The sequence below is a fragment of the Zophobas morio genome, unplaced genomic scaffold, assembly GCF_036711695.1.
Source record: "Zophobas morio isolate AGI-343-1 ecotype UQ-CSIRO unplaced genomic scaffold, CSIRO_AGI_Zmor_V1 ptg000030l, whole genome shotgun sequence".
Lineage (NCBI taxonomy): Eukaryota > Metazoa > Arthropoda > Insecta > Coleoptera > Tenebrionidae > Zophobas > Zophobas morio.
Window position 1 is genome coordinate 5,013,356 of NW_026972135.1, and position 25,743 is coordinate 5,039,098.

A 25,743-nucleotide genomic window follows, 5' to 3' on the forward strand; every position below is an offset into this window, starting at 1 on the left:
TTTAGTTGCCTCTGATACGTAGGTATACGTGAGTAAATTGTTTCGTTATTTTATTGATTATTACAAATCAATATTCAAACGACCCAATTCATTTTCCCGAAAATTTGAGAATATAATAATTTTATTCTTAGTATTACACTACATCTATCCCAACTGATATACGTGTCCTTGCAAAAATGTTGATGACGTCATCGCAATTTTTTTTTAAATTCCCACTACAAAAATGTAATGAGAAAAAAAACACAATAGGCATGCAGTCGTCAAGTTTCCGACAGCGAGGGAAGTACTGTCTAAACTCTTTAGACCAATTTTTTTAGTTCTGGCACCAATTATACGTCCTACCCCAGACAGTGCATTGTAACGGTAGTATATGGGACGCAATCATTATCTACCTCCCTCGCCTTCACAGCTAATCGGTACTCTTCTTTACCTGCGTTTTGGTTTGTTCTTCGAAAAGTGCTTGGATGCTTTTTAGAACTCTAGCCTCGGCTTTACGATATGTCGCCTGGGGTTTTTGAGGGATATCTAGAGCTGAACAAAATTCTGAAATTTGAGAATAACCTACGACCGTTGATCTAGCTCCACAAATAGCTGCATAATTGACTTTGTATATATGATTTTCAGGTTCAGTACAAAGATTACCGAATATTCCGTATATATGAAATTTGTAGTAGAAAAGAATTTTTAAACGATAACAATTTTCATGAGTTATTTCAATATTATCTAAAGTACTGATTGATTCCAGTGTTGTTAATAAGTGGCCTATGTCAACAATTCTACGTCCAGTACTAATTTCTCGACGTGTCATGACTTCTAGAGTACGAAAAAAATGGTCTCCCGTTTTCGTATGTCCGTCTGTCTGTCTGTCTGTCTGGTGTCTGTATCCATTTTTTATTAGACAAGTGTTCTCCGAAACTACTGGATCGATTATTGCCATATTTTGTATGTATATTAGAAATATCATGTAGATGGTTAAACGCTAACTAAAATTTGGCAAATCATCTCCACCACCAATGGGATGACGTCATCTCCAAAATTTATAATACAAAGTTTTTTATATTTGAAAAAATTAGATACTCCTGCACTTGTGGTGTGTAAATCCGTGTAGAATTTTCACCCTAGACATCTAGAATTTTTGGACAAAATTTTAACATATCCGGGTTCTCATTAAAAAAATATAATTCGCATAATCAAATTTTATAATTTTTCGAAAAAGCTGGGTTTGTTTTATTGTATTTCAGAGGCGAGAGAAGTTCTGTTGAAATAACCTTCCACCAATTTGCTTCATTCAAAATGCATTCCGAGAGGTAACTAGGTATGTACCTACCTAAATTTCTAATAAGATTTCGGGTTGAAAAATTCCAAGATTACTAAGAAATACTCACAATAACGAACCTTCGTACCTACAATAAAATATTCTTGGAAATTTAATTTTACTTTTCTACCTACTTACCGAATATGCCCAACACGTACGAATTTTTATGGAAACAGGAATTTAAAAATAAGAGGAAGAATTATGGTCGGAATTATATTTATGAACAAGCATTTTTTTGTTGTGTGTATTGCGAGTAAAGATCTCAACAGTCTCTGACAATGATTTTATTAATTTATTTTAAAACACACATTTGGCTTTTTTCTCGTCTTATGACAGTAAATTAGGTTAAACCGCATATCAAAAATTCTCTTTCAAGGGACTTTATGCTAAAAAAAGGTAGGAGGTGCTATTTAAAAAATTATCGATGACGTCATACACCTGTCAAATATCGCTCAAAACTTTTGAAACTAATATTACAAAATGGCAATTTTTAAATACCAGTAGACGTGTTTTTGCGTTTTTACTTCTCGAACGTAAACTAAGAAATATTGTTTGTTTTCTTTCATAGTAGATAAATATTTTAGTTCCTTACTCTGCTCTACCTGCAAGCTGGGATACACTTCCCCCGCTGACAATAGCAGTAATAAAACTAGTTAAGTATTGTAAACAAACTGAACGATTTTAACCCTTAGAGATGAGTGGCAGCTGTCATAACGAGGTAGCACGGGTGTTTTACAAGTTACATATCTTTTAAAATAGAAATTTTCTTGAGGTGTGGTAGAGCCTTAATTGTAAATTTTAAAAGTGGACGTGCTTGCACAACAGAGATTTTCCGTGAATTCATTGCTTTGGCTGGCAGATTGTTTAAAAATGGGTTGCAAACAACGCCCTTGAGTTTAATGGTAAGGGTTGCCGTCGCCAACTGACAACGCTGGCCTACCTTTCATTTAGATTATAGCCGGAAGGAGGTGATTCTCTGAAAAAGCATTTTATTTTAGAAGTTTATTGTTAGTGATACTGAGTGTCTTTGCGTGTTATTGAGTGTGCTGGGGCCGGTTTTGTTTTTTGTGCATACAGTAAAGAATCCTCAAAATGCCTAAGGTAAAATCATCCATGAAAGATAAGATCAAATTATGGTTAGGGAATAATTTGGACACTAATTTTCAATTTCCTTCTTCAACCAAAGACAATGAGTTATTCTGCAAAGTGTGTAGAAAAGTTGTAAGTAAACATTTAAAATACTGAAGCTTGAATTATATCCACATTTTTGTTTCCTAGTTTAAGTGCGAAAAAAAATCACACAACACTGCAGTGGCGATGCACGTAAAAAGAACTAGAATACATCCAGTAAACAGACTTTATTAAACATTCGTTCCGACAATGATTTTACGCAATTTTGCATCGGCTGCCATAAATTAACGGAAAGGGCGGAAGTGGCCAGATTTGCAAACGGTCAGCCGAAGACGAAATCGTATTTTTGTAAGAACCAAATTAGAAACAATTTTTTTTTTACATTTAAGCCGAAGGGGGCCTGAGTGGTTAAAATTGTGTGCTAAAAACGATAAAATCGAGTTAAGTGTAGATTTTTGTAACAAAATAGGTGAATTTCTTCAGATATATGACGACTACATAAATTTACACAGTCCTAAGGTAAGCAACCGACTTACCAGTTTTTCATTTGTTTGAAGTAATTTTCTAGTACGCAACCGTTCGGATTCTCTCTTCATATAAAATAGAAGTTTCACTTTAACAAGTATCCAATATCACCATTTATTTTCTTAATTCTCCGTGTTAGATATGTTAAAAAAAGACCACTGGACATAGAAAGTAAGAAACTTTTTGTGGAGATCCTGGAAGTTTCGAGTACAATGGAATTCTGGTCGACGTGGACAACATGAATGTAGGAAAAAATTCATGTCTAGAACGAGTTCTTCACGATCTACTCGACAATTTAGAAACGGAAATTTATTACGATTATTTCATTTGTTTGTAAAGGTACGGTGCCAAATTAATTCTACAGGACCGCAGAAAGTTTAGTGGATTAATTATTATAACTAAAAATGTAATGTATTTTTGAAGTGTCGAGTTTTAAATTAAAATAACCGTTCCAAATATGCACTATCTACTTTATTTTACCCCATCACATTTGTCGTACAGAATTCTTTATTCCTCGTTAATCGAAAAAGTTCTGCGCTGGTACTCTTCGCAAAATATTATTGAACCACACCATAAAATATTGTGTGTAGAAATGTGGAAATAGTCCTTGCAGGTATCTACACGCGCCGTTTCCATTTTGGTTAATTTTGGCATTCAGAGCATCGTTCTGCCACTGATCATCAAACACTTTCGTGTAATTAAATATAGCTTGCTGAGGTACCATATACAACGTACTGTTAACCGCTCTAAAATAGACGGTGCCATTTCTTGGTACTTCTTGCAGGTTGAATGTTAGTTCGAAAGTCGGGTTAACTGAAAAATACAAACTGTGAATGATCCAGTCTAAAACAAACTATATTCTTACTTAACAGAACAGAACTATTTCGGCTTATCGTGTTCATTGGTATGGTGATAAATCTTCCATATATTCCATAATCAAACGTGAAAAACACCGCATTGTAGGTAATGTTTATGGACAAAACTCCCGACGCTGGATTGAATCTGGAAGAAAATTATTCAGGTGGACTCGTTTCACGTTTTTTATTTATAATACGTAGCGCTGGTTGAGTTGATATTCGTCAGTCCGAAAACTTCTATGTTGGTGTAGTTTTGTCGAAGACCGGTTCTTGCATCTCCGAATACGGCTGGACTCGGTACTTTGAAAGGGTCGATAACTGGTAGATCGTAGTCGGGTATGGGAACTACCATCTGGATGATCGCGTGTTGAATGGCATTCGATAAACAATTATTAAAATTCGGAAGACTTATATTGCATCTGATGATAGAAGTTCGCACTGAAGTAATTTTGATAATGATGAAAAAACCAGCAAAATGTACTTACTTGGCCCCATGCAGTAGCAGCAGGTTAAGAGGGCTGCTGTAAGAATTAACGCCGAAGTCTTCATTGTTTCGACTACGAACTGTTGGCCAGAGTTTCTGTATTTATATTGTATTTTTGGTGAGATAGCGAATATTTATTACTGCATTTTTGTCGGTAAAAGTGGCAATAAATATCTTATTGTATTAGCTTGTAGCACCGTTTTTTAAAATAGTTGCTATTTCAAATTAAATTTTCCTTTAACTCACTGTTAAAAATGGCAACAAAATCATAATTTATTGTAAAAATGTGTTTAACTGTTGTAGAAGAATACAGTTTTTCCGTCAATGTATACCGGCTTATTTACCCGAGAATTTGTTTGTTACAGTTTATATTACCCAGTGTGTCTTAATAAGGCTCGGATGCTATACCACTTAATAAAATCGTATTAATGCTTTCTGATGCTACGTCATATAAGGTCTAAGTTGGAACCCACTTGAAAGTATTTTATCCAAATCTGATTCATTGCACTTGTCTCGTCCAGGGTGTAAACAGAATACCGGAAGAAGTACGAAATCAATTTCCATTGGTAAATCAATTAATTAATATGAAATTTTTTTGTTAAAGCTCCTTCAAGAGTACAAGTATATAAAGATACTCTACCAGATGTACCATTGCCTCGTAAACCTGTCATTACATGATGGAATACATAGTTTGACGCAGCTTTATTTTATTTCAAATATAACTGTAAAATGAAAGAGATCATGTCAAAATTTGATGATAGTTCATCTGCAGCAATCAAGGAAGCTAGAAAGATTTTAAATAGTCCTAACTTAAATTAGAACTTAAGTTTCATAAATAACAACTACGAATTAATTGGTGTAACATTACGAAAATTAGAAAAACACAAAGTACCGATACGTGAATTCATGCAGCTAACAGAAAATTAAGAAAAAATCACTAAAGGACAAGGTCCTATTGTTCAAACAGTCTCAAAAAAACTAGCCGAACTATTTAGTAAAAATGAAGATTCTACAAGAGTAACTGATGTATAGGCTTCGGATCTTAGGTTTTTTGCCTTTTTTGTTCATTTATTACTACCTAAAATGCCTAATTTACCGTTACAGATCTAAAGTGTTAATTAAAAGACTTAACTGTAAATTTTAAAAGGCTTAACATAGGATTCCACGACCAACGAAGCAGACGATCTTGAACGATAGCGATTTTCCGTGAATTCATTGCTTTGGCTGGCAGATTGTTTAAAAATGGGTTTTAAACAACGCCCTTTAGTGTTAGTGAGTGTGCTGGGGCCGGTTTTGATTTTTGTGCATACAGTAAAGAATACTCAAAATGCCTAAGATAAAATCATGAAAGATAAAATCAAATTGTGGTTAGGGAATAATTTGGACTCTAATTTTCAATTACCTTCTTCAACCAAAGACAATGAGTTATTCTGCAAAGTGTGTGGAAAAGTTGTAAGTAAACATTTAAAATACTGAAGCTTGAATTATGTTCACATTTTTGTTTCCTAGTTTAAGTGCGAAAAAAAAAATCACACATTGAACAACACTGCAGTAGCGATGCACATAAAAGAACGAGAATAAATCCAGTAAACAGACTTTATTACACATTAGTTCCGACAATGATTTTACGCAGTTTTGTACCGATTTATGTAAGGCATTTACCGCAGCAAATATTCCATGGAATAAAGTTAGTTGTCCTGAGTTTAAAAATTGTATGCATAAATATACAGGAAGGCATTTAACCTCAGAAAGCACTCTGAGAAAAGAATTGTTTACCAAAAGATTACGATATGGTGAGCACTAGAATTTTTATTTAAAAAATTTTTAACATAAATTTTATAATTTACAGGTAATTAAACAAACTGGAAACTCTATTGGAAATAATGATGTATGGATTAGTATCGATGAGACGACGGACAGATTAGGAAGATACATAGCCCATTTAGTAATTGGAAAGTTATCTTCTGAAGAAGCTAACCGTCCATTTCTACTAGCTTTGACGCAACTTGATTTATAAACGAATCATTGGGTGTGCTATTGATAATTTTAAGCATTGAAATTATTATAATTTATTTAATTGCGAATTTGTAGCTTTATCGTGGCCAAAAGGAACTGAACACAAAAAAGTTAAATGGTTTGTATCAGATGGTGCTTCATACATGATCAAAACTGGTACTAATTTGAAGGTGTTTTATGAAAATATAAAACACTTAGCATGTATGTCACATGGGTTACATTTAGTGTCTGAAACAATTAGACTGAATTATCCAGATGTCAATGGGATAATTAGCAATGTTAAGAAAATGTTTTTAAAAGGACCAATAAGAGTAGAGTTTTATAAAAACAGTTTACCAAATACACCTCTCCCACCTGAACCTGTATTAACCAGGTGGGGCACTTGGATTCAAGCAGCATTGTTTTATGCAGAACACTTTGATGTTTTAAAACAAGTCAGTAAATATATAATGGTTTTTTACTATCATTCTTATATTGAATATTTTTAGGTTGTAATGTCATTTGAAGCAACAGATGCACAAAGCATTAAAAAAGCTCAAGAATTCCTGAATAAAGCAAACGTTAAAAATGAACTCTTGTACATTAAAACTCACTTTAAAATTATTGCTGATGCAATAGAACAATTAGAAACTATAGGTTTAAAATTAAACCAAAGTATGGAAATTGTGGAAAAAGTGTAAACATCTTTAAAAACACACCAGGAAAGGTGGGGGAAATGGCGTTCCGAAAATTCTGTTCTCTATTAAAAAAGAATCCAGGATACGATTTTATATGTTCAGTAAATAACGTAATTTGCGGTAATGGAAATGCTACCAACAATACATACATAAATGAAAACGTAGATTGTTCAATATTTAATTTTGCACCCATTACTTCTTGTGATGTGGAACGCACGTTTTCAAAACTTGAAAGTGTTTTAAGCGATCAAAGGTGTAAATTTACAATCGAAAATTTAGAGAAATATATATCTTGCCTTTGTAACTCATTTTAAATACCTGAATTAATATTTTAGTTTTGTTAAATGCGACTTACTTTAATTTGATCACAATTTTTTTGCGATAACTTAGAATTAGTGTACGTAACTATAAATCGTTTGTTTATTTAATCATTTTTTTGTTTGTTACACAAAGTATTTGTTTCTATAATGTTTTGTTTAATGTTTTTTTTTTAATATATATTTTTTTGATGTATGCTTTTTCGTTGAGCAAATATGTTTTCCTCCAAGTTTTTAACCTAGACTAAGATTTTTATAACCTAATTCGTCAATTTTGGAACCTAAAAGTGTCTCCTTTTATTCATTTTTTAACGACCAAAGATCCGAAGCCTAGTAATAACCTATAGAGGATGAGTATGATAACAACGAGACCCTGACCAAATTTCAATGCAACACAAAATACTTACTTATCTTATCTGTAACTCTAGTACTTGCTAAGATAAGAATGATTTTGGCAAATGACATATTTCTCAGGAAAATATAGGGTGGGTGGGTGGGGATAGTACTTGCCAAGATAAGACTTTTCGATATCCAGAAGTCATTTTTGGCTTCGTTCCTTTGAAAATTTCTACCGTTTAGTAAAATCGCTAATTGAAATACAGCAATTTTTAGAGTTTCGTCAAAATAGCTCACCATAAAAATTTTGTAGACAAAAAAAACTTTTTATAAATTTTTCTTTTTGTATCCCATTTAAATAAAAAAAATTTATTCAACTTTTAAAGTTATAAATTTAGAGGTCCAGAATTTCTTTAATTTTTATAAAAGTGTAATAATATAAATAAAACTTCTGTTATTTTCAAAAATCCTAAACACGAAAAATTCAGATAAGTTAAAAAACGAAGGCCTTTTAACATATCTTTTAAAGAATTTTCTAAATTGTGGGTTGATTTCACTAACAATAAAAACCGAGAAAAATTAACAACTTAACTGAATGTATTAATTTTTTCAGACAGTTTTGAATATTTCACTAATGTAAATTTTTAATGCTGTCAGCATTTTTGGGTATTCCCAGTATTAGATTCAATTTATAAAATTTTGCGCAAGAATTCTTTATTTTTATCGAAGTTTCAGGTTTTCAACAATATCGATTTCAGCAAATTTCAGAATTCACGAAATCGTTTTACCATTTTAAGAAAAGTTACGATTCGCACTTTTTCTTCTAGATTATATTATTAGTTTCCATCCCCATTTGAAAGAAGAACATAATTATCCCCACCCACCCACCCTGTCTCCTTTTGAGTGATTATACTAAACAGAAACAAAATTAGTCGTTGGAATGACAAGAGGGTAGGTGGGCGGAGCTAGTACTTGCTAAGATAAGACTGATTTTGGCAAATAACATACCCCCTAAAAAACGAGAGGGTGGGTGGGCGGGGCTAGTACCTGCTAAGATAATACTGATTTTGGCAAATGAGATAAGAAAATCTATCTGAATAGCATGCTTATTTCTCGTGGTATAGGCATAGTCTATAGAAGAATAATTTGAAATTTGACCCATTTTTATACACATAAATTAAACACTCAAGAATAAAAATGCTAGTACTTTACAAAATAAGGTCTGCAATGCTCATGATAACGATATAATAACTGAGGTGTCATCGGCAAAGAGGATACGTTTGCCGTTGGTAATACAATTTGCAAGGTAATTAATGTATATTAAAAAAAGCAAAGGTCCAAGAATCGAACCCTGCGGAATACCCATATATATTTTCTCGACAGCTGAATTAACATTGTTAAAGTGGACAAACTGAGTTCTGGTGCTTAAGTAGGATTCAATTAACATTGTACTATTTGTATTGACAGAATAATATTTAAGCTTCTGTAAAAGAATACTGTGCTCCACACTATCGAAGCTTTTAGATAAGTCAAAACTTAACATTGAAGAGTAACTTTTTTTTTCAAAGGCTTGAAGAACTTCATTACAAAGTGTACTAACAGCTAAACTCCTGGATCTATTATTACGAAAACCAAATTGAGAGCTATCCAGTAAGTCGTTTCCTTCCTGATGTGCATTAAGTTGTATTTTAAGAATGGTCTCAAATATTTTACTTAAAATGGGTATAAGCGATATTGGTCTATAATTAGAAACAACATTTGGATCATTCTTTTTTAAAATAGGAATAACCTTGGCAAGTTTTAAATGGACAGGGAAAACAGAATCTCGAATACCTTTGTTAATTGTTTTTGTTAATGAAATGACAATTATATTAACCAAATTCTTGATTATGATGGTGTTTATACCATATACATCTCTACTATTTGTGTTTTTCAAACTATATATGTATCGCACTTCTAACCTCATTAAAAGTTACTTCTTTGAATTCGAAATTATTGACATTAGCTTGTGGTAGATACTCATTGAAACTAGTCTTCACCTGTGGTATATTATTTATAAAATTCTTGGTAATATTTACAAAATGACTGTTGAACTCATCAGGTGTAACATTAATACCATTCATTTCTATAGAGTTTTTTATTTTGCTTTATCACGTCCCACATAGCTTTAAGCTTTGTAGATTTAGTTACATAGAATAATATCTGGTGACATCGAAAGTGGCAACAGGCATTCCACAAGGATCCGAGTTGGGGCCATTGTTGTGGAGTGTCTTCTATGCCCAGAAGAAGTAGAAGCCATGGGCTACTTTTTTTAGTAGGCAACCAACAAAACACCGACAGTGAATAAAAAGTATGATTTTGTTCCAATTTTTACGCTTATAGCAACTACACAATTGAAGAGTCCTAGATAAATCATCACTAACCTATATTTTGGCCAAATTTTACCACATGTCATACTCTGACATCTTTCCGATCTCGTATTTTTTCAGATTTTCACGTATACCTACTTTGAAATTTTTTCGAACTGTTTTCGGATTCTCCTAGATTTACTTATTTTGATCCTTCCGGATTCTTCCGAATTCGCTCGGATTCTTTCAGATTCTTTTGGATTTTCTCAGACTATTATCGATTTTCTCAAATTTTTTGGAATTTGGCTCGAAATTCAGTCGGATTCTTTTCCGATTCTTTTCGTATTCTTTTGGATTCCGCTGGAATTTCTCGAGAATTTGACCAGGTTTTTATTCGGTTCTTTCGAAAATTGGTCAGATTCTCTCGAATTCTTTCGGATCCTTTTCTTTCTCCCGAATTCTCGGGGATCCTTTCGGATTTTTCCCATTATCCCGTATTCTTTCGGATTTACATTTATGTTCACGAATTTTCTCAAATTCTCTTAGGTTCTTTGGAACATTTTGAATTTTTTGCGTGTTTCGTATTCTCTCGTATTCTTTCGGATTATGTTCAATTTTCTCAGATCTTTCGGATTCGTCGAGATTCTCTCTAAATTTGGTCGGATTCGCGAGTATTCACTTAAATTTTTTTGGATTCTCCAATATTCTTCTGTATTCTTATCGTATTCTTTCGGATTCCGTCGGATTTTCTCTGATTCCTTTGGATTGTGTCGGATTTTCTCGGAATCTTTTTATTCTTCTGGATTCTGTCTGATTTTCTTTTATTCATTACAGTTTTGTCGGATTCCTCCAGATTCTTCAGATTTTTGAGAATTCTTTGCATATTTTTCAGCTTCTTTCCAGATTCTGTTTAATCCTCTCGGAATTTGATTTTTGCCGGTCCTGTCGCAATTTGGTGGAATTTTCTCATATTATTCCTATTCATTCATATTTTTTCATATTCTTTCGGATTCCTTGTATATTTTTCGGCTTCTTTCAAATTATTATGCGATATTCTTTTCGGTCCACTTTTTTTATTCTTTCGGATTCTATTGAATTATTTGGGATTCTCTAGAACGCTAAAATATGTTAATTTAGTTTTTGTTTCTTAGGTTTCCTAGGTTCCTATAATGTAGCCGAATTCTCTCGTATTCTCTTGTATTTTTACGGATTTTTCGGATTCTTTTTGTAATTTTTTGGATTTTGTCTGACATTCTCTGGATCTCTCGTATTCTCTTGAATTCTTTCGGAGTTTCTGCAATCCTCACGAAATTTAGTCGAAATTTAGTTTAGATTCTCTTGTATTGTTTTCGAATTCTGTCAGTTATTCTCAGATTCACTCTTCCAGATTATCTCGTTTTCTTTCAGATTCTTAGCGCATTCCTTCCGATTCTTTGGAATTATTTTTGGATTCTCTTAGACGGGTATTTTTCTTTCCGGGTTCTTTAGAAATTTCTCAGATTTTTTCGGATTCTGTCCGTCTGTTCGTCTGTCCATCTGTCCGTCTGTCTACGAAACCAAATGCTTTGAAAACTTCCAGATATTTTTAAGTTATGATAAGCATATTAAATTTTTATTCAAAATATATTATTTATCTAAAATGATGAGATATGATGAATCTGTACTTCATACTAATGATTTATCACTCCATTCATATTTTTTGGATCTGCTTATACAGGGTGATTAAAAAAAATAATGAATGCGTAAATTTGTTTTATTGATTTAGTCGAATCCTAGCATATAAAAACTTTTAAATCCTAGGATTAAAAGTGAATGTTGCCCTAGTAACACAAGTGTTTTTCCTAATTACAAAAACGTCTACTTTTACTGTTGAAATTGTCATTAAAAATGTCATGTTTTGAGACGGCTGAAGAAAAAATAATTTCTCTTGCATACTTTGCATATATATCTTGCTTTTTTTTGCAATTTTTTTCATATAATGTGAAATTTCTCTGCGTATATATGCGCATATTTACATGTTTTTTCTGCATATAGTTCCGAGCTTTATTTATACTCTATAATATTCAGTTCCTCAGAACACCAGAATTCTCAAATCCTCAGAACAACATAATCCTCAGCCTCGTCCTTTTTGTCCTTTTCGTGCTGTTCCTCCTTTTTGTCCTTTTCGTCCTTTTCGTCGTTTTCATGTTTTTCGTCCTTCTCGTCGTTTTCGTCATTATCGTCCTTTTCGTCTTTTTCGTCGTTTTCGTCCTTGTCTCCCTTTTCTTTATTGTCTTTCTTTTCTTTCTTTTCGTCCTTTTCGTTCTTGTCCTCCTTTTTGTCCTTTTCGTCTTATTCGTCCTTTTCGTCCTTATCGTCCTAATCGTCCTTTCCGTCTTTTTCGTTCTTTTCGTCCTTTTCCTCCTTTCTTTCCTTTTCATACCCTTCGTTCTTTTCCTCCTTTTCGTCTTTTTAGTCCAATTTTTTGAATTTCGTGCGTTTTTTGTGTTCCTTCGATTCCTTGGGTTCTTTGGTTTTTTTCGGATCCTTTCGTATTCATTCGGATTATTTCCGATCTTCTAGAAATTTAATCGGATCTTCCCATATTCTCTATGCCATCACAAAAATTCGACAAAAATTTTAGCACCAGAATATAACCCTCTAAACTGGTCAGAACTATGCCCAATCGAAAAACTTTGGACTCGTTAAACACAAATTACTAACGACCGGATTCTAAGCGGTTAAAATTTTGATAACAGATGGCCAAAATACTTAGTTCTTTAAATTATCAGAAATAGTCCTCTAAAAGTCGAAATTAAGAATTTTTAATAATAAAAAGGCATCATTGTGCCGAAAATCCGGGTCCTAGAAATTAAGCAGAAATAATAAAAAGATCTTCGGCTAGAGAAAAGTGAAACAATTTTGTTTTTGATGATAATATTATCTTATATTTGGCAACACAATTCAACAATAATAATCAGTAACAACCCTGTTTGATTTACATTAAACTCGAAATCGGCACCCTATCCAAAACATTATTAAGCCACACAATAAAAAAATTTGTCCAAAACTGTGGAAGAAGCCCTTGCAAAAAATCGAGGCCCCCATTTCCGTCCTGGTTAAGCAAGGTATTAAGAAAATCATTGAAGGATCGATCGTCAGATAGCCCCGTGTAATTGAATTTGGTCTGCTCTGGCACCATATTCAGCGTACTGTCGATAGCCCTAAAATACTGCGTGCCATTCCTGGTGACTTCTTGAAAGTTGAAAGTTAGTTCAAAAACAGGCCTTACTAAAACGAATAAAAATAAAAACTGGTGTTTTTACGAAACCTATCTATGTACCAAGAATTACTGTATTATTTCGGCTGATTACATCCACCGGCATGGCAATAAAGCGACCGTGCAAACCTAAATCATAGGTACAAAACAGCTCGTTGAACGTAACATTTATAGATAAAATTCTCGACACTGGGTCAAACCTGCAACAAAACTAGTTATTTTTTTAATTATGAAGATTTAATCTTCTTTCCATACGTAGCATTAGTGGAGTTGATGTTCGTGAATCCGACAATTATAAAATTGCCGTAGCTTTGTACAAGTCCGGTTCTTTCGTCCCCAAAGTGTTGAAAATAGTCGCCTGTTCTGAATGGGTCAAGACGTGGGATGTTGTATTCAGGCAGTGGTCTGCGGAGATGGATGATTCCCTGCTGGATGGCATCCGACAAACATTGGTTGAAATTGGAAGATCGTAGATAGCATCTTCTAAAACTCACTAAAAAAGAAGAAAAATTTGGGTGTAACGTGGGGAAAATAAATTTACCTAGTCCCATGCCGTGACAGCATGCTATGAGAGCCGCTACGAAAATTAGCGAACGAGTTTTCATTTCTGTTGGTAAAAAATTGGTTCGAAACCCGATATTTATAGGGGAGGATAGTGGCTATTTATTGCTACACGTATTAGGATAAAGATGATAATAAAGATCTTAACATATTAGTTTGCTACACAAATTATAATTTTAGAAACTTAACATAATTCATTTGTAGATAATGAAGTGCAAGTGCTCGTAAATTTTTAGGAATATCTACTAGAGGTGTCATAATGTAGGCTGTTTACGTTTTAACGCATGAATTACATAATTCACCTATAACTGCAATTAAGTAATGTAGCTAATTGAGTAATTAGTGACACAAATGTAGCCATAAAAAAAAAAAATCAGTTCTGCTATAAATACAGAAACCTTCGACACCATATGGTAGTAGGAAAAATGAAAACTTTGTCGTTAATTCTTCCACCAGCCCTCATAGTCTTTGTCTCCTGCTTGGAACCAGGTAACTACATTTTTTCCATTTTTCTCAAAACAGAAACATTTCGTAGTACCAAATTTTATTGGAAGATGTGATATAAACCTTCCGAGTTTCAACCAGTGTCTATCAGATGCCATTGAACGTGCCATCATACAGATGAAAGAGCCAATACCCGACTACGATCTCCCAGTAATCGATCCTTTCAAGCCAGGACATACTGCCGCATATGGAAACTCGAAAACCGGTCTTCGACAAACCTATAGCAACGCTGAAATTTTTGGATTTACGAACATCAATTCGACTAACGCTACGTACTACAGTAAAAATGTGAAACAAACCGAATTTGATAGTTCTTTGCAGATTCAGTCCTGCGTCGGAAATTTTGGCTATAAATGTTACTTTCAATGATATTGTTGCAACGTTTGATTATAGACTACGTGGCAGGTTTGTCACCATCCCTGTGGACGTGCTAAGTCGAAATAGTAGTGTTCATTTAGGTGAGATAATATTTTTCTAGGTGAGTAACAATCATTGATGTTTGTGTTTTTCAGTTGAACCAACATTTCAACTAATATTCTACTTGCAAGAAGTTCGAAGAAATGGTACCGTGTATTTTAGAGCGGTCAACAGTACGTTGAAGATGGTACCGAAGGAAGCTATATTTAATTACACGGGGATATTTGATAACCAATTCGAGAATGATGCTCTAAACGCCAGAGTTAACCAAAATGGAAACGAAGCTGTCGACTACCTGCAAGGACTATTTCCGAATTATTTTACGGTGGATTTTCTAAAGTGGTTTAATAACGTTTTAGAAGAAGTACCAGCGAAGAGCTTTTTTGTTTAAAGGGAATAAAGAGTTATTTATATATGTCATCTGTATGGTACTATTGCATACATAATAGTGTTGCAAATACTAATCACTAACAGGTGCACAATAAAAAAAATTGGTCTAAAGAGTTTAGACAGTACTTCCCTCGCTGTCGGAAACTTGACGACTGCATGGCTATTGTGTTTTTTTCTCATTACATTTTTGTAGTGGGAATTTAAAAAAAATTGCGATGACGTCATCAACATTTTTGCAAGGACACGTATATCAGTTGGGATAGATGTAGTGTAATACTAAGAATAAAATTATTGTATTCCCAAATCTTCGGGAAAATGAATTGGGTCGTTTTGAATATTGATTTTTTATAATCAATAAAATAACGAAACAATTTACTCGTGTATACGGCAACTGAAAATGGTTTATGTATAAACATTCTTAATTGAGGATGACAAGCGTAACAGCATACGTGAGAGTCGAACAGAGAAACTGTAAACAACACGACCATCGGTTTTATTGCTTCGACTTCCGCTTTTTATACAAAACATTGGGTTTTATTTTAATTCTTGTCGGTGAAATTCACAATTGGTTGATTATAAACATGTCTATTTCACATTCGCGCAACCAAGTGATCGCATAAAACAAATGCAGGTCTGTAATGTTAAAGTCGATGTAAATAAGCGTGCTACCCTTATGTTTCAACCGAGTTTTTCCTTTAACAAATTTTGTGTCTACCAAATTGGGTTGGTTGGGGTGTAATACTAATAATAAGTGTTGCCTTTAATTTAATCAATAAAATAAATTGACTTCATTAATTTTTTTGAACCACCTCTTAAGAAATTCTAAAAAATATGAATGGAATGATAAATCACAAGTACAAACTCATCATATTTTTTGCATTTTAGATAGGATTTATTCAGCAAAATTTAAGGGTGACGTCATCAATTTTTTTAGGAGGGATGAACAAATACATTTTGAACAAAAGTTTAAACTTTAAAATATTCCCAAGATTTCAAAGCATTCGGTTTTGTAATTCCTGATTAAATCGATAAAATAAATTCACGCCTTCATTAATTTTTTTGAGTCACCCTGCATATGCAAATCCAAAAATATGAATGGAATGATAAATCACAAGTACAAACTCATCATATTTTGTACATTTTAGATACGATTTATTCGGCAAATTTTCGAGCTGACGTCATCAAGCTTTTGGAGGGGATAAGCAAATATATTTTGACTAAACATTTATTATGCTCTTTATAACCTTAAAACATCTGCAAGATGTCAGAGCATTCCGTTTTGTAGTTTCTGATTAAATCAATAAAATATATTTACGCATTCATTAATTTTTTTGAGGCACTCTGTATATGCAAATCCAAAAAATATGAATGGCGTGATAAATGACAAGTACAGACTCATCATATTTTGTACATTTTAGATATGATTTATTCGGCAAACTTTCGAGCTGACGTCATCAAGTTTTTGGAGGGGATAAGCAAATATATTTTGACTAAACATTTATTATGCTCTTTATGACCTTAAAACATCTGCAAGATTTCAGAGCATTCGGTTTTGTAGTTCCTGATTAAATCAATAAAATATATTTACGCATTCATTAATTTTTTTGAGTCACCCTGTATATGCAAATCCAAAAAATATGAATGGAGTGATATATCACAAGCACAGACGCATCATATTTTGTACATTTTAGATAGGATTTATTTGGCAAACTTTTGAGCTGACGTCATCAAGTTTTTGGAGGGGATAACCAAATATATTTTGACTAAAGATTTATGATGCCCTTTAGAGCCTTAAAACATCTGCAACATTTCAAAACATTCGGGTTAGCAGATTCAAAATTAAATTGCAAAATGTTGTTTTATAATTTTGATTTTTTTTCCAAAAATCTGGACGTTTCGGGTAAAAACTGAATTCGGAGTCGTAAACTACATGTGTAGGACTATGTTTTTTATACAATTTAAGACCTATTTACTATGTACAATTTTGAAGTGACGTCATCGCATTAGTGGTGGGGATGATTAGACAAATTTTAGTTAGCGTTTTACCATCTACATGATATTCTTAATATAAGTACAAAATTTCACAACAATCGGTCGAGTACTTTCGGAGATTATCTGTCTAATAAAAATCCGGGACAACAGACGGACAGACGGACAGACGGACAGACGGACAGACGGACAGACGGACAGACGGACAGACAGACGGAAATGGGAGACCTATTTCTTCGTCTTCTAGGGGTCATGAAAGATCGAGAAAACGTAAAAGTAGAGAGTCGACCGACGGACTCGATTACAATACTTCCTTTGCTTACGCTCGGGAAGTAATATATGGTTTAGTATACGGTAACTCAGTACTCTATCAGTGCTCTTTTTCCTTATTCTTAACTCTGCTCCTGAGGATGCCACTTACGAAAGTGTGCGAAACGTTGACCCCAAAAACGCAATTAACACGATTCCAACCCGGAAAACGATCATGTATGTTTTAAGTTTCTTGTTGTCGAAATAAGTCTACACATACTAAGAAAAAAAGGCAAAATATAGCCCCGCCCACCCGCCCTATCGCAATTGTGATGATTTTTTTATTCGTCGTGAGACAAAGGAACACGGCTTAACTGCAAAATCCTTATGTCCCTACGAGAAATTAAAAACATGTTTCTGAGAGATGTGTTGTTCAAAGAATACTATGTAGATTAAGAAAAATATAAAGCCAAAGATTAGACCCCACCCATATCGGCCTCGATCTTAGTTCTCAATTGTGATGCATTTTTCATTCGTTGTCAGATCGAGGGGCCGAGCTTAATTGCAAGATCGAAATTTGTCTAGAAGAATTTATTATTTTAAACGTGTTTTAAGTTTTGTGTTCTGAAAAGACGACTAAGTATATTACGAAAAAATTGGTCTAAAGAGTTTAGACAGTACTTCCCTCGCTGTCGGAAACTTGACGACTGCATGCCTATTGTGTTTTTTTTTTCTCATTACATTTTTGTAGTGGGAATTTAAAAAAAAATTATGATGACGTCATCAACATTTTTGCAAGGACACGTATATCAGTTGGGATAGATGTAGTGTAATACTAAGAATAAAATTATTGTATTCCCAAATTTTCGGGAAAATGAATTGGGTCGTTTTGAATATTGATTTCTTATAATCAATAAAATAACGAAACAATTTACTCAGGTATACGGCGCCTTTTTTTGAACCACCTCTTAAGAAAATCTAAAAAATATGAATGGAATGATATATCACAAGTACAAACTCATCATATTTTTTGCATTTTAGATAGGATTTATTCAGCAAAATTTAAGGGTGACGTCATCAATTTTTTTAGGAGGGATGAACAAATACATTTTGAACAAAAGTTTACCATGCTTATAATAACTTTAAAATATTCCCAAGATTTCAAAGCATTCGGTTTTGTAATTCCTGATTAAATCGATAAAATAAATTCAAGCTTTCATTAATTTTTTTGAGTCACCCTGCATATGCAAATCCAAAAATATGAATGGAATGATAAATCACAAGTACAGACTCATCATATTTTGTACAATTTAGATACGATTTATTCGGCAAACTTTTGAGCTGACGTCATCAGTTTTTTGTAGAAGATAACCAAATATATTTTGACTAAAAATTTATTATGCTCTTTATAACCTCAAAACATCTGCAAGATTTCAAAGCATTTGGTTTTGTAGTTCCTGATTAAATCAATAAAATAAATTTACGCATTCATTAATTTTTTTGAGTCACCCTGTATATGCAAATCGAAAAAATTTGAATGGAATGGTAAATCACAAGAAGAGACTCACCATATTTTGTACATTTTAGATAGGATTTATTCAGCAAAATTTTGTGGTGACGTCATACATTTTTTAGGGGGGACGACCAAATACATTTTGATCAAAAATATACCATGCTTATGATAATTTTAAAATATCTTCAAGATTTCGAAGCATTCGGTTTTGTAGTTCCTGAGTAAATCAGTAAAATAAATTTACGCTTTCATTTATTTTCTTGAATCACCCTGTATATGCAAATCCAAAAAATATGAATAGAGTGATAGATCACAAGTACAGACTGATCATATTTTGTACATTTTAGATATGATTTATTCGGCAAATTTTCGAGCTGACGTCATCAAGTTTTTGGAGGGGATAAGCAAATATATTTTGACTAAACATTTATTATGCTCTTTATAACCTTAAAACATCTGCAAGATGTCAGAGCATTCCGTTTTGTAGTTCCTGATTAAATCAATAAAATATATTTACGCATTCATTAATTTTTTTGAGTCACTCTGAATATGCAAATCCAAAAAATATGAATGGAATGATAAATGACAAGTACAGACTCATCATATTTTGTAGATTTTAGATATGATTTATTCGGCAAACTTTCGAGCTGACGTCATCAAGTTTTTGGAGGGGATAAGCAAATATATTTTGACTAAACATTTATTATGCTCTTTATGACCTTAAAACATCTGCAAGATTTCAGAGCATTCGGTTTTGTAGTTCCTGATTAAACCAATAAAATATATATACGCATTCATTAATTTTTTTGAGTCACCCTGTAGATGCAAATCCAAAAAATATGAATGGAGTGATAAATTACAAGTACAGACTCATCATATTTTTACAGTTTAGATAGGATTTATTCGGCAAACTTTCGAGCTGACGTCATCAATTTTTTGGAGGGGATAAGCAAATATATTTTGTCTAAACATTTATTATGCTCTTTATAACCTTAAAACATCTGCAAGATTTCAAAGCATTCGGTTTTGTAGTTTCTGAGTAGATCAGTAAAATAAATTTACGCATTCATTAATTTTTTTGAGTCACCCTGTATATGCAAATCCAAAAAATATGAATGGAGTGATAGATCACAAGTACAGACTCATCATATTTTGTACATTTTAGATATGATTTATTCCACAAACTTTTGAGCTGACGTCATCAAGTTTTTGGAGGGGATAAGCAAATATTTTTTGACTAAAAATTTATTATGCTCTTTATAGCCTTAAAACATCTGCAACATTTCAAAGCATTCTGGTTAGCAGATTAAAAATTAAATTTCAAAATGTTGTTTTATAATTTTGATTTTTTTTCCAAAAATCTGGACGTTTCGGGTGAAAAGTCGATTCAGAGTTGTAAACTACATGTGTAGGACTATGTTATTTTATACAATTGAAAACCCATTTACTATGTACAATTTTGAAGTGACGTCATCGCATTAGTGGTGGGGATTATTAGACAAATTTTGGTTAGCGTTTTACCATCTACATGATATTCTTAATATAAGTACAAAATTTCACAACAATCGGTCGAGTACTTTCGGAGATTATCTGTCTAATAAAAATCCGGGACGGCAGACGGACGGACAGACGGACGGACAGACGGACAGACGGACAGACGGACAGACGGACAGACGGACAGACGGACAGACGGACAGACGGACAGACGGACAGACAGACGGAAATGGGAGACCTTCAAAGAATACTATGTATATATATTAAGAAAAAAATAAAGCCAAATATTAAGCCCCACCCATACCTGACCCTGATCTAAATAGTAATGAAGTTTTTATTCGTTGGCATACCTAGAGGCAGAGCCCAATCCCAAAAGCCATATTTATTTAGAAAATGTTTTAAGCTTCTAAGAAAAAAAAAATCATCACAATTGAGGTGGGGTGGGTGGGCGGGGTTAATATTTCACTTGTTTTTCTTGCATACATAGTATTCTGTGAACAACACGATACTCAAAAACATGTTTTTAATTTTTTGTAAAGAAATAAATATTTTGCAGTTAAGCTCCACCCCCCCCGGTTCACGGCGAATAAAAAAATCATCACAATTGGGAGCGGGTGGGTGGGCGGGCTCACATTTTGCCTTTTTGGTTTAATATATGTAGACTTTTTTTCACAACATGAAACTTAAAACATGTTATTTGGCTCCGCCTCAAAATTACGAAATTCATATTTACTCGCAAAAATGTACCATTTTGACCATGTTTTAAGTTTCTTGTTGTGAAAAGATGGCTATGTATATTAAGAAAAAAAAAAGGCAAAATAGAAGCCCCACCCATCCGCCCCATCTCAATTCTGATGATTTTTTATTCGTCGTAAGCAGAGGGGCGGAGCTTAATTGTAAAATCCATATTTCTTTACAAAAATTTACCATTTTAAACGTTTGTTAAGTTTTTAAGAATAAAAAAAAATCATCACAATTGGGATAGGGTGGGTGGGTGGGTGGGGTCTATATTTTGCCTTTTTTTCTGAATAAGATGGTATTTTTTTAAGAACACGATATTCAAAACCATGTGTTTAACTTCCTGTAAATAAGTAAGTATTTTGCAGTTAAGCTCCGCCTCTTTAACTGACGGCGAATAAAAAAAAATCATCACAATAGAGATAGGGCGGGTGGGCGGGCTTACATTTGCCCTTTTGTTTTAATATCTGTAGATTCTTTTCACAACATGAAACTTAAAACATGTTTAAAATGGAAAATCTATATAAGGAAATATTGATTTTGCAATTAAGCTCCGCCCCATAATTGCAAAATCCATATTTCCTTGCAAAACTATTTTCACCATGTTTTAAGTATCTTGTTATGAAGATGTAACCAGGCTGGGGCGTGAGTTAAAAAAAAATAATATTTTGAAAAATTAAATTATCGTTAATCGGGTAGCGTGTTTTTATCTGGTCTTCTACCTGCGAAGTGTTAATCACACATCACAGAAAAATGGGAATTCTCTTACCTTTCGAAACTTCCCTTTTCGCTGCTCGAGGGCACGGAGTCACTCACTAGTACCGCTGTTTCAATGCACTATTATTTTAACGGAAGGGTTGGCCGCAAAGTCCGCGAAAAGAAAGTCCAACTTAGTTGAAAATCGGTCACCCTTATTTATTTACACACACTAATGAATTAATCAAAAATTTACACAAGAAAACCAAAATGAACAAGTGGATCACCGCTCGCGGCGACTTCCACAAATTTAGAAAATAAAGCAAATGAAAATTTAACACTGAACAAAAATGAACACTAAGACACTTTGAAGCAAAATTTAAAACAAAGAACGCGTCGAGAAGGAACGAGTTGCACACTACAAAATCCCGACCAGAGAACTGACAAAAATTGACAAAACTACTCTTTTATAATTTCGCCAAGAGTGGAGACTCCACCCGGCGTCAAAGGGGCTAACAAAGAGAAACCAATGGGATGAAACTCCCTGTGTTGGAAAGAAGTGCTTTCTCGTTCTCTCTCGTCTATACCAGCAAAACACCCAAATCGCCGTCGATTTACATATTCCTATCAAAAATTCCCTAACAATAGCAATTACCGTATGAAATAACTCTATCGAACAGCTTTTTGGAGTGGCCACTGGCTCGCGACTTAACTAGGATAGCCAGACATAGATCTCGAACCCATCAAACGTTCTTTTACTTATGACTCGGCTGTTTCTCACAGGTGGAACTGCAAACTTTATTCCACCTGTGGTGGGCCAGATCTATGTCCGTCATCCATCCGAATTTCCAACCTTTTGTTTTCTCAAAACATCTGTACATAATTATTTACAAAGTGAGGAATCGCATCATGCCATTTCGATAACGGGATCTCTCAAACAAAGCCCTTCTCTGCCTCTGTCCCCATCCATCATGGTCGCTATAAAACTGTGCCGTTTCTTGAAATTCGACAAAAGGGCTAGGCACGCTTGAAACTCAATTTACTTTTTTAACGACTCCCTCGGAAAAGACCGGACATGTGGTACTATAAAGTTAACCCGAGGGTCCAGTGCCACATGCAGAGAGGACAGGATATAGCTAGATGGGACAAAGGAAGTATATGGATCTATTTGTTGGGATTTTCTGGGAAGGTGATTTTTAAGGGGTCGTTAACAAGAATTTCGACCCATGATGAACAGCCGAGACAAATCAGCTCGCGACAATGACCTTTTTGGGGTTGCACGTGCACTCGTACAAATGCACTTGTTACAAAGAGATGGCTGTCTATATCAAGAAAAATGCAAAATATTACTTCCGCTCTACGAAGAAATAGGTCTCCCGTTTCCGTCCGTCCGTCTGTCTGTCTACCGTTGCGATTTTTTTTTTTGTATATTTTTGCAGAGTGGTTCTTCTGTAAGTATGCTCTAGCTGTGCAAGTGAGTTGTCGTTTTCACCCCTTGGTGCTTGGGACTCGGGGCGGGCCGCCACCACCGCTCCCCCTTTAAGCCGCCACTGAATGTATTAGTTTTTTGAGGAAATATAGAGAAGCTCTGATACGTCTAGTCTTTAAGTCGTTATACCAAATCTGATTAAAAGGTCAGATTGGGGTACGCCTCTAGCTTGATTAATTTACAAATCAATACAAAATGAAAACTGACTTGGATTTTTAAGAAAAAAAATTTCAATGATTGTAAAAATTTTTGATTCTTTTAGTACATTTACAAAATTAGAAGCTGGTCATTTGAAACCGATAAACTATTGAAGAGACCACATATATTATGGCCGATAACATCTTCGGCTGTAGTAAAAGCCATGAACCGCACCATCATCGGGTAACTGGACTATTTATATTGTTACGAAATACACCCTTACGCCGCCCCAGTACGACGCCTATGGCCGTCGAGAGCTTCCTGCGCTGATGGGTGAATCATCACGGCCGAGCGGCGGACGCATAAAGACAGGTCTGGAGCCGGTTACCGGAAGTCTCGAAGCGGCGTCCAGGGAAGTCTCGAAGGGGAGTCGCGATGGATGTTCGTGAAAGATCTCGATCAGGTAAGTATGGGTTCAAATAAAGGCGATCGTTGGGAAGGAATTATTCAGCCAGTGAAGATAGTCAAGAGCGTCCAGTGAAATTCGTCGGAATAATTTCTGTACATATTCGTTGTAATAGTTAGTAGTGTAATTCGAGCTAAAGAAATAAATCTTTGAGTTATCTTTTCATCCATTATACCTCTCGCTGAGTGTACACGTATAAAATTTATCTCCTATTGTTTCCCTGTTTAACAGTCATGCATCCTAATTGTATAAAATGTAATAAAAAGTGTAGTGATGGGTTTGCATGTGATTTTTGCAAACAATATTATCATGTCGATTGTGCTGGTTTATCAGCTACTGAAGCTGCTGGTTTACGTATAAAAAATAGGAGAATTCTTTTCTATTGTGATAACTGCAACGTGGTAGATATGATAAAAGAACTGAAAACCCAAATCCATATACTGTATGACGAGATTGAAAATTTAAAATGTATTAAACAATCGCCAGAAACACCTTCAAACAACACCTTGTCGGAAGATGAACTTATCAGTGAAATTGAAGAAAGGCAAAAAAAGCAACCAATGTCATTATTTATAATTTATCAGAATCAACACATCAAAACAAATCTGAGGAAGATCACGAGAGATGTATTACTATTATTAATAAGGCATGTCCAAATGTTACCATTAGACTCCGCTGATGACGTATTAGCAATCCTAAAGGCCTACAGAAGACATGACAATATCTATCTGAATCGTGATTTAACTTATAGGCAACGTAATCAGTGTTACAATATACGCAAGGAATTTCGAGAAAGGATTGCTACTGGAGAGGGAAACATTATACTTAAATATTATAAGGGTATTCCAAAGATTATAAAAAAAACGTCCCTCAATCCAGCAGCCAATAAATTCGCAACATTTTTCTATCTGAGAGTGATGTGGTCGTACTCACAGAAACATGGTTGCAGGAAAATGTTGAGTCATCTGAATATTTTAGTGGTAACTATGATGTGTTTCGTTTTAACGGAGGTTATAGTGGCCGTAGTCGTGATATCTTAATTGCTGTTAATTCTATTTACTCTTCAAAAAACCTAAATTTAACTAGTCCTGTGTCCTGTTAATATAATTGATCTTGTGGTGGTCAAAGTCTTTCATCAAACTAGTCTCTTTAATATAATAGCCATATATGTTCGTCCTGGAACTTCATTAGCCGATTATCAAACATTATTTGACTATCTCGAACAATCATTGAACATTTCCACAAAAACCATTATTGCAGGCGATTTTAATAATCCGAATTACAGTCCTTCTATTAGTTCATCTCAAACGCATTGTGTGCAAGCTCTACAACAGTTTGCCTTGTATAACGCCTTGAATCAGGTAAATACTGTGTGCAATAAATACGGTCGATTTTTTGATCTTCTATTATGTCCGGAAGATCTGAAACTTCCTGTCAGTAAACATGAATATCCACTAGTGAGAGAGGATTGTCACCATCCTACACCTTTAGCCACTGTGGATATAGATTTTCTTAAACAAGTTTCTCATTCTAGCGTCAGATCTGACAACTATTTTTTCTACAATTTCAAAAAAGCTGACTTTCGTAGTTTATATGGTGCGCTAGCTAATATGTCCTGGAATGTATTATATAAGATAAATAATATCGATGATGCTTGTAATTACTTCTATGATAAACTGGATAAGATAATTGCATCATGTGTACCAGTAGTGCAACCTAGAATGTCTACTTTTCCCAAGTGGTATTCTAAAGAAATGATAAATAAGAAAAAACACTTTAGAAAAATGCTTAAGAAAACGTAAAGATATCAAATTGATGATGAAAAGAGACTACA

At 34.0% G+C, this 25,743-nt stretch overlaps 1 protein-coding gene across 1 annotated transcript; it reads left to right on the plus strand.

Moving 5' to 3' along the window:
• Window positions 1-14,236: 14,236 nt before the first annotated feature.
• LOC135138423 (uncharacterized) lies at window positions 14,237-15,138 on the plus strand. The gene is made up of 4 exons (XM_064068394.1): window positions 14,237-14,315; window positions 14,362-14,602; window positions 14,652-14,788; window positions 14,843-15,138. Exons 1-4 carry the CDS (start codon window positions 14,237-14,239, stop codon window positions 15,136-15,138), a joined length of 753 nt encoding a protein of 250 aa, XP_063924464.1.
• The last annotated feature ends 10,605 nt before the right edge of the window (window positions 15,139-25,743 follow it).

Coding starts and splice junctions, on each gene's coding strand:
- LOC135138423 (XM_064068394.1), top strand. CDS start 14,237: ATGGTAGTAGGAAAAATGAAAACTTTGTCGTTAATTCTTCCACCAGCC. Junction 14,603..14,651: donor ATCAATTCGACTAACGCTAC/GTACTACAGTAA, acceptor AGTTCTTTGCAG/ATTCAGTCCTGCGTCGGAAA. Junction 14,789..14,842: donor AAATAGTAGTGTTCATTTAG/GTGAGATAATAT, acceptor TGTGTTTTTCAG/TTGAACCAACATTTCAACTA.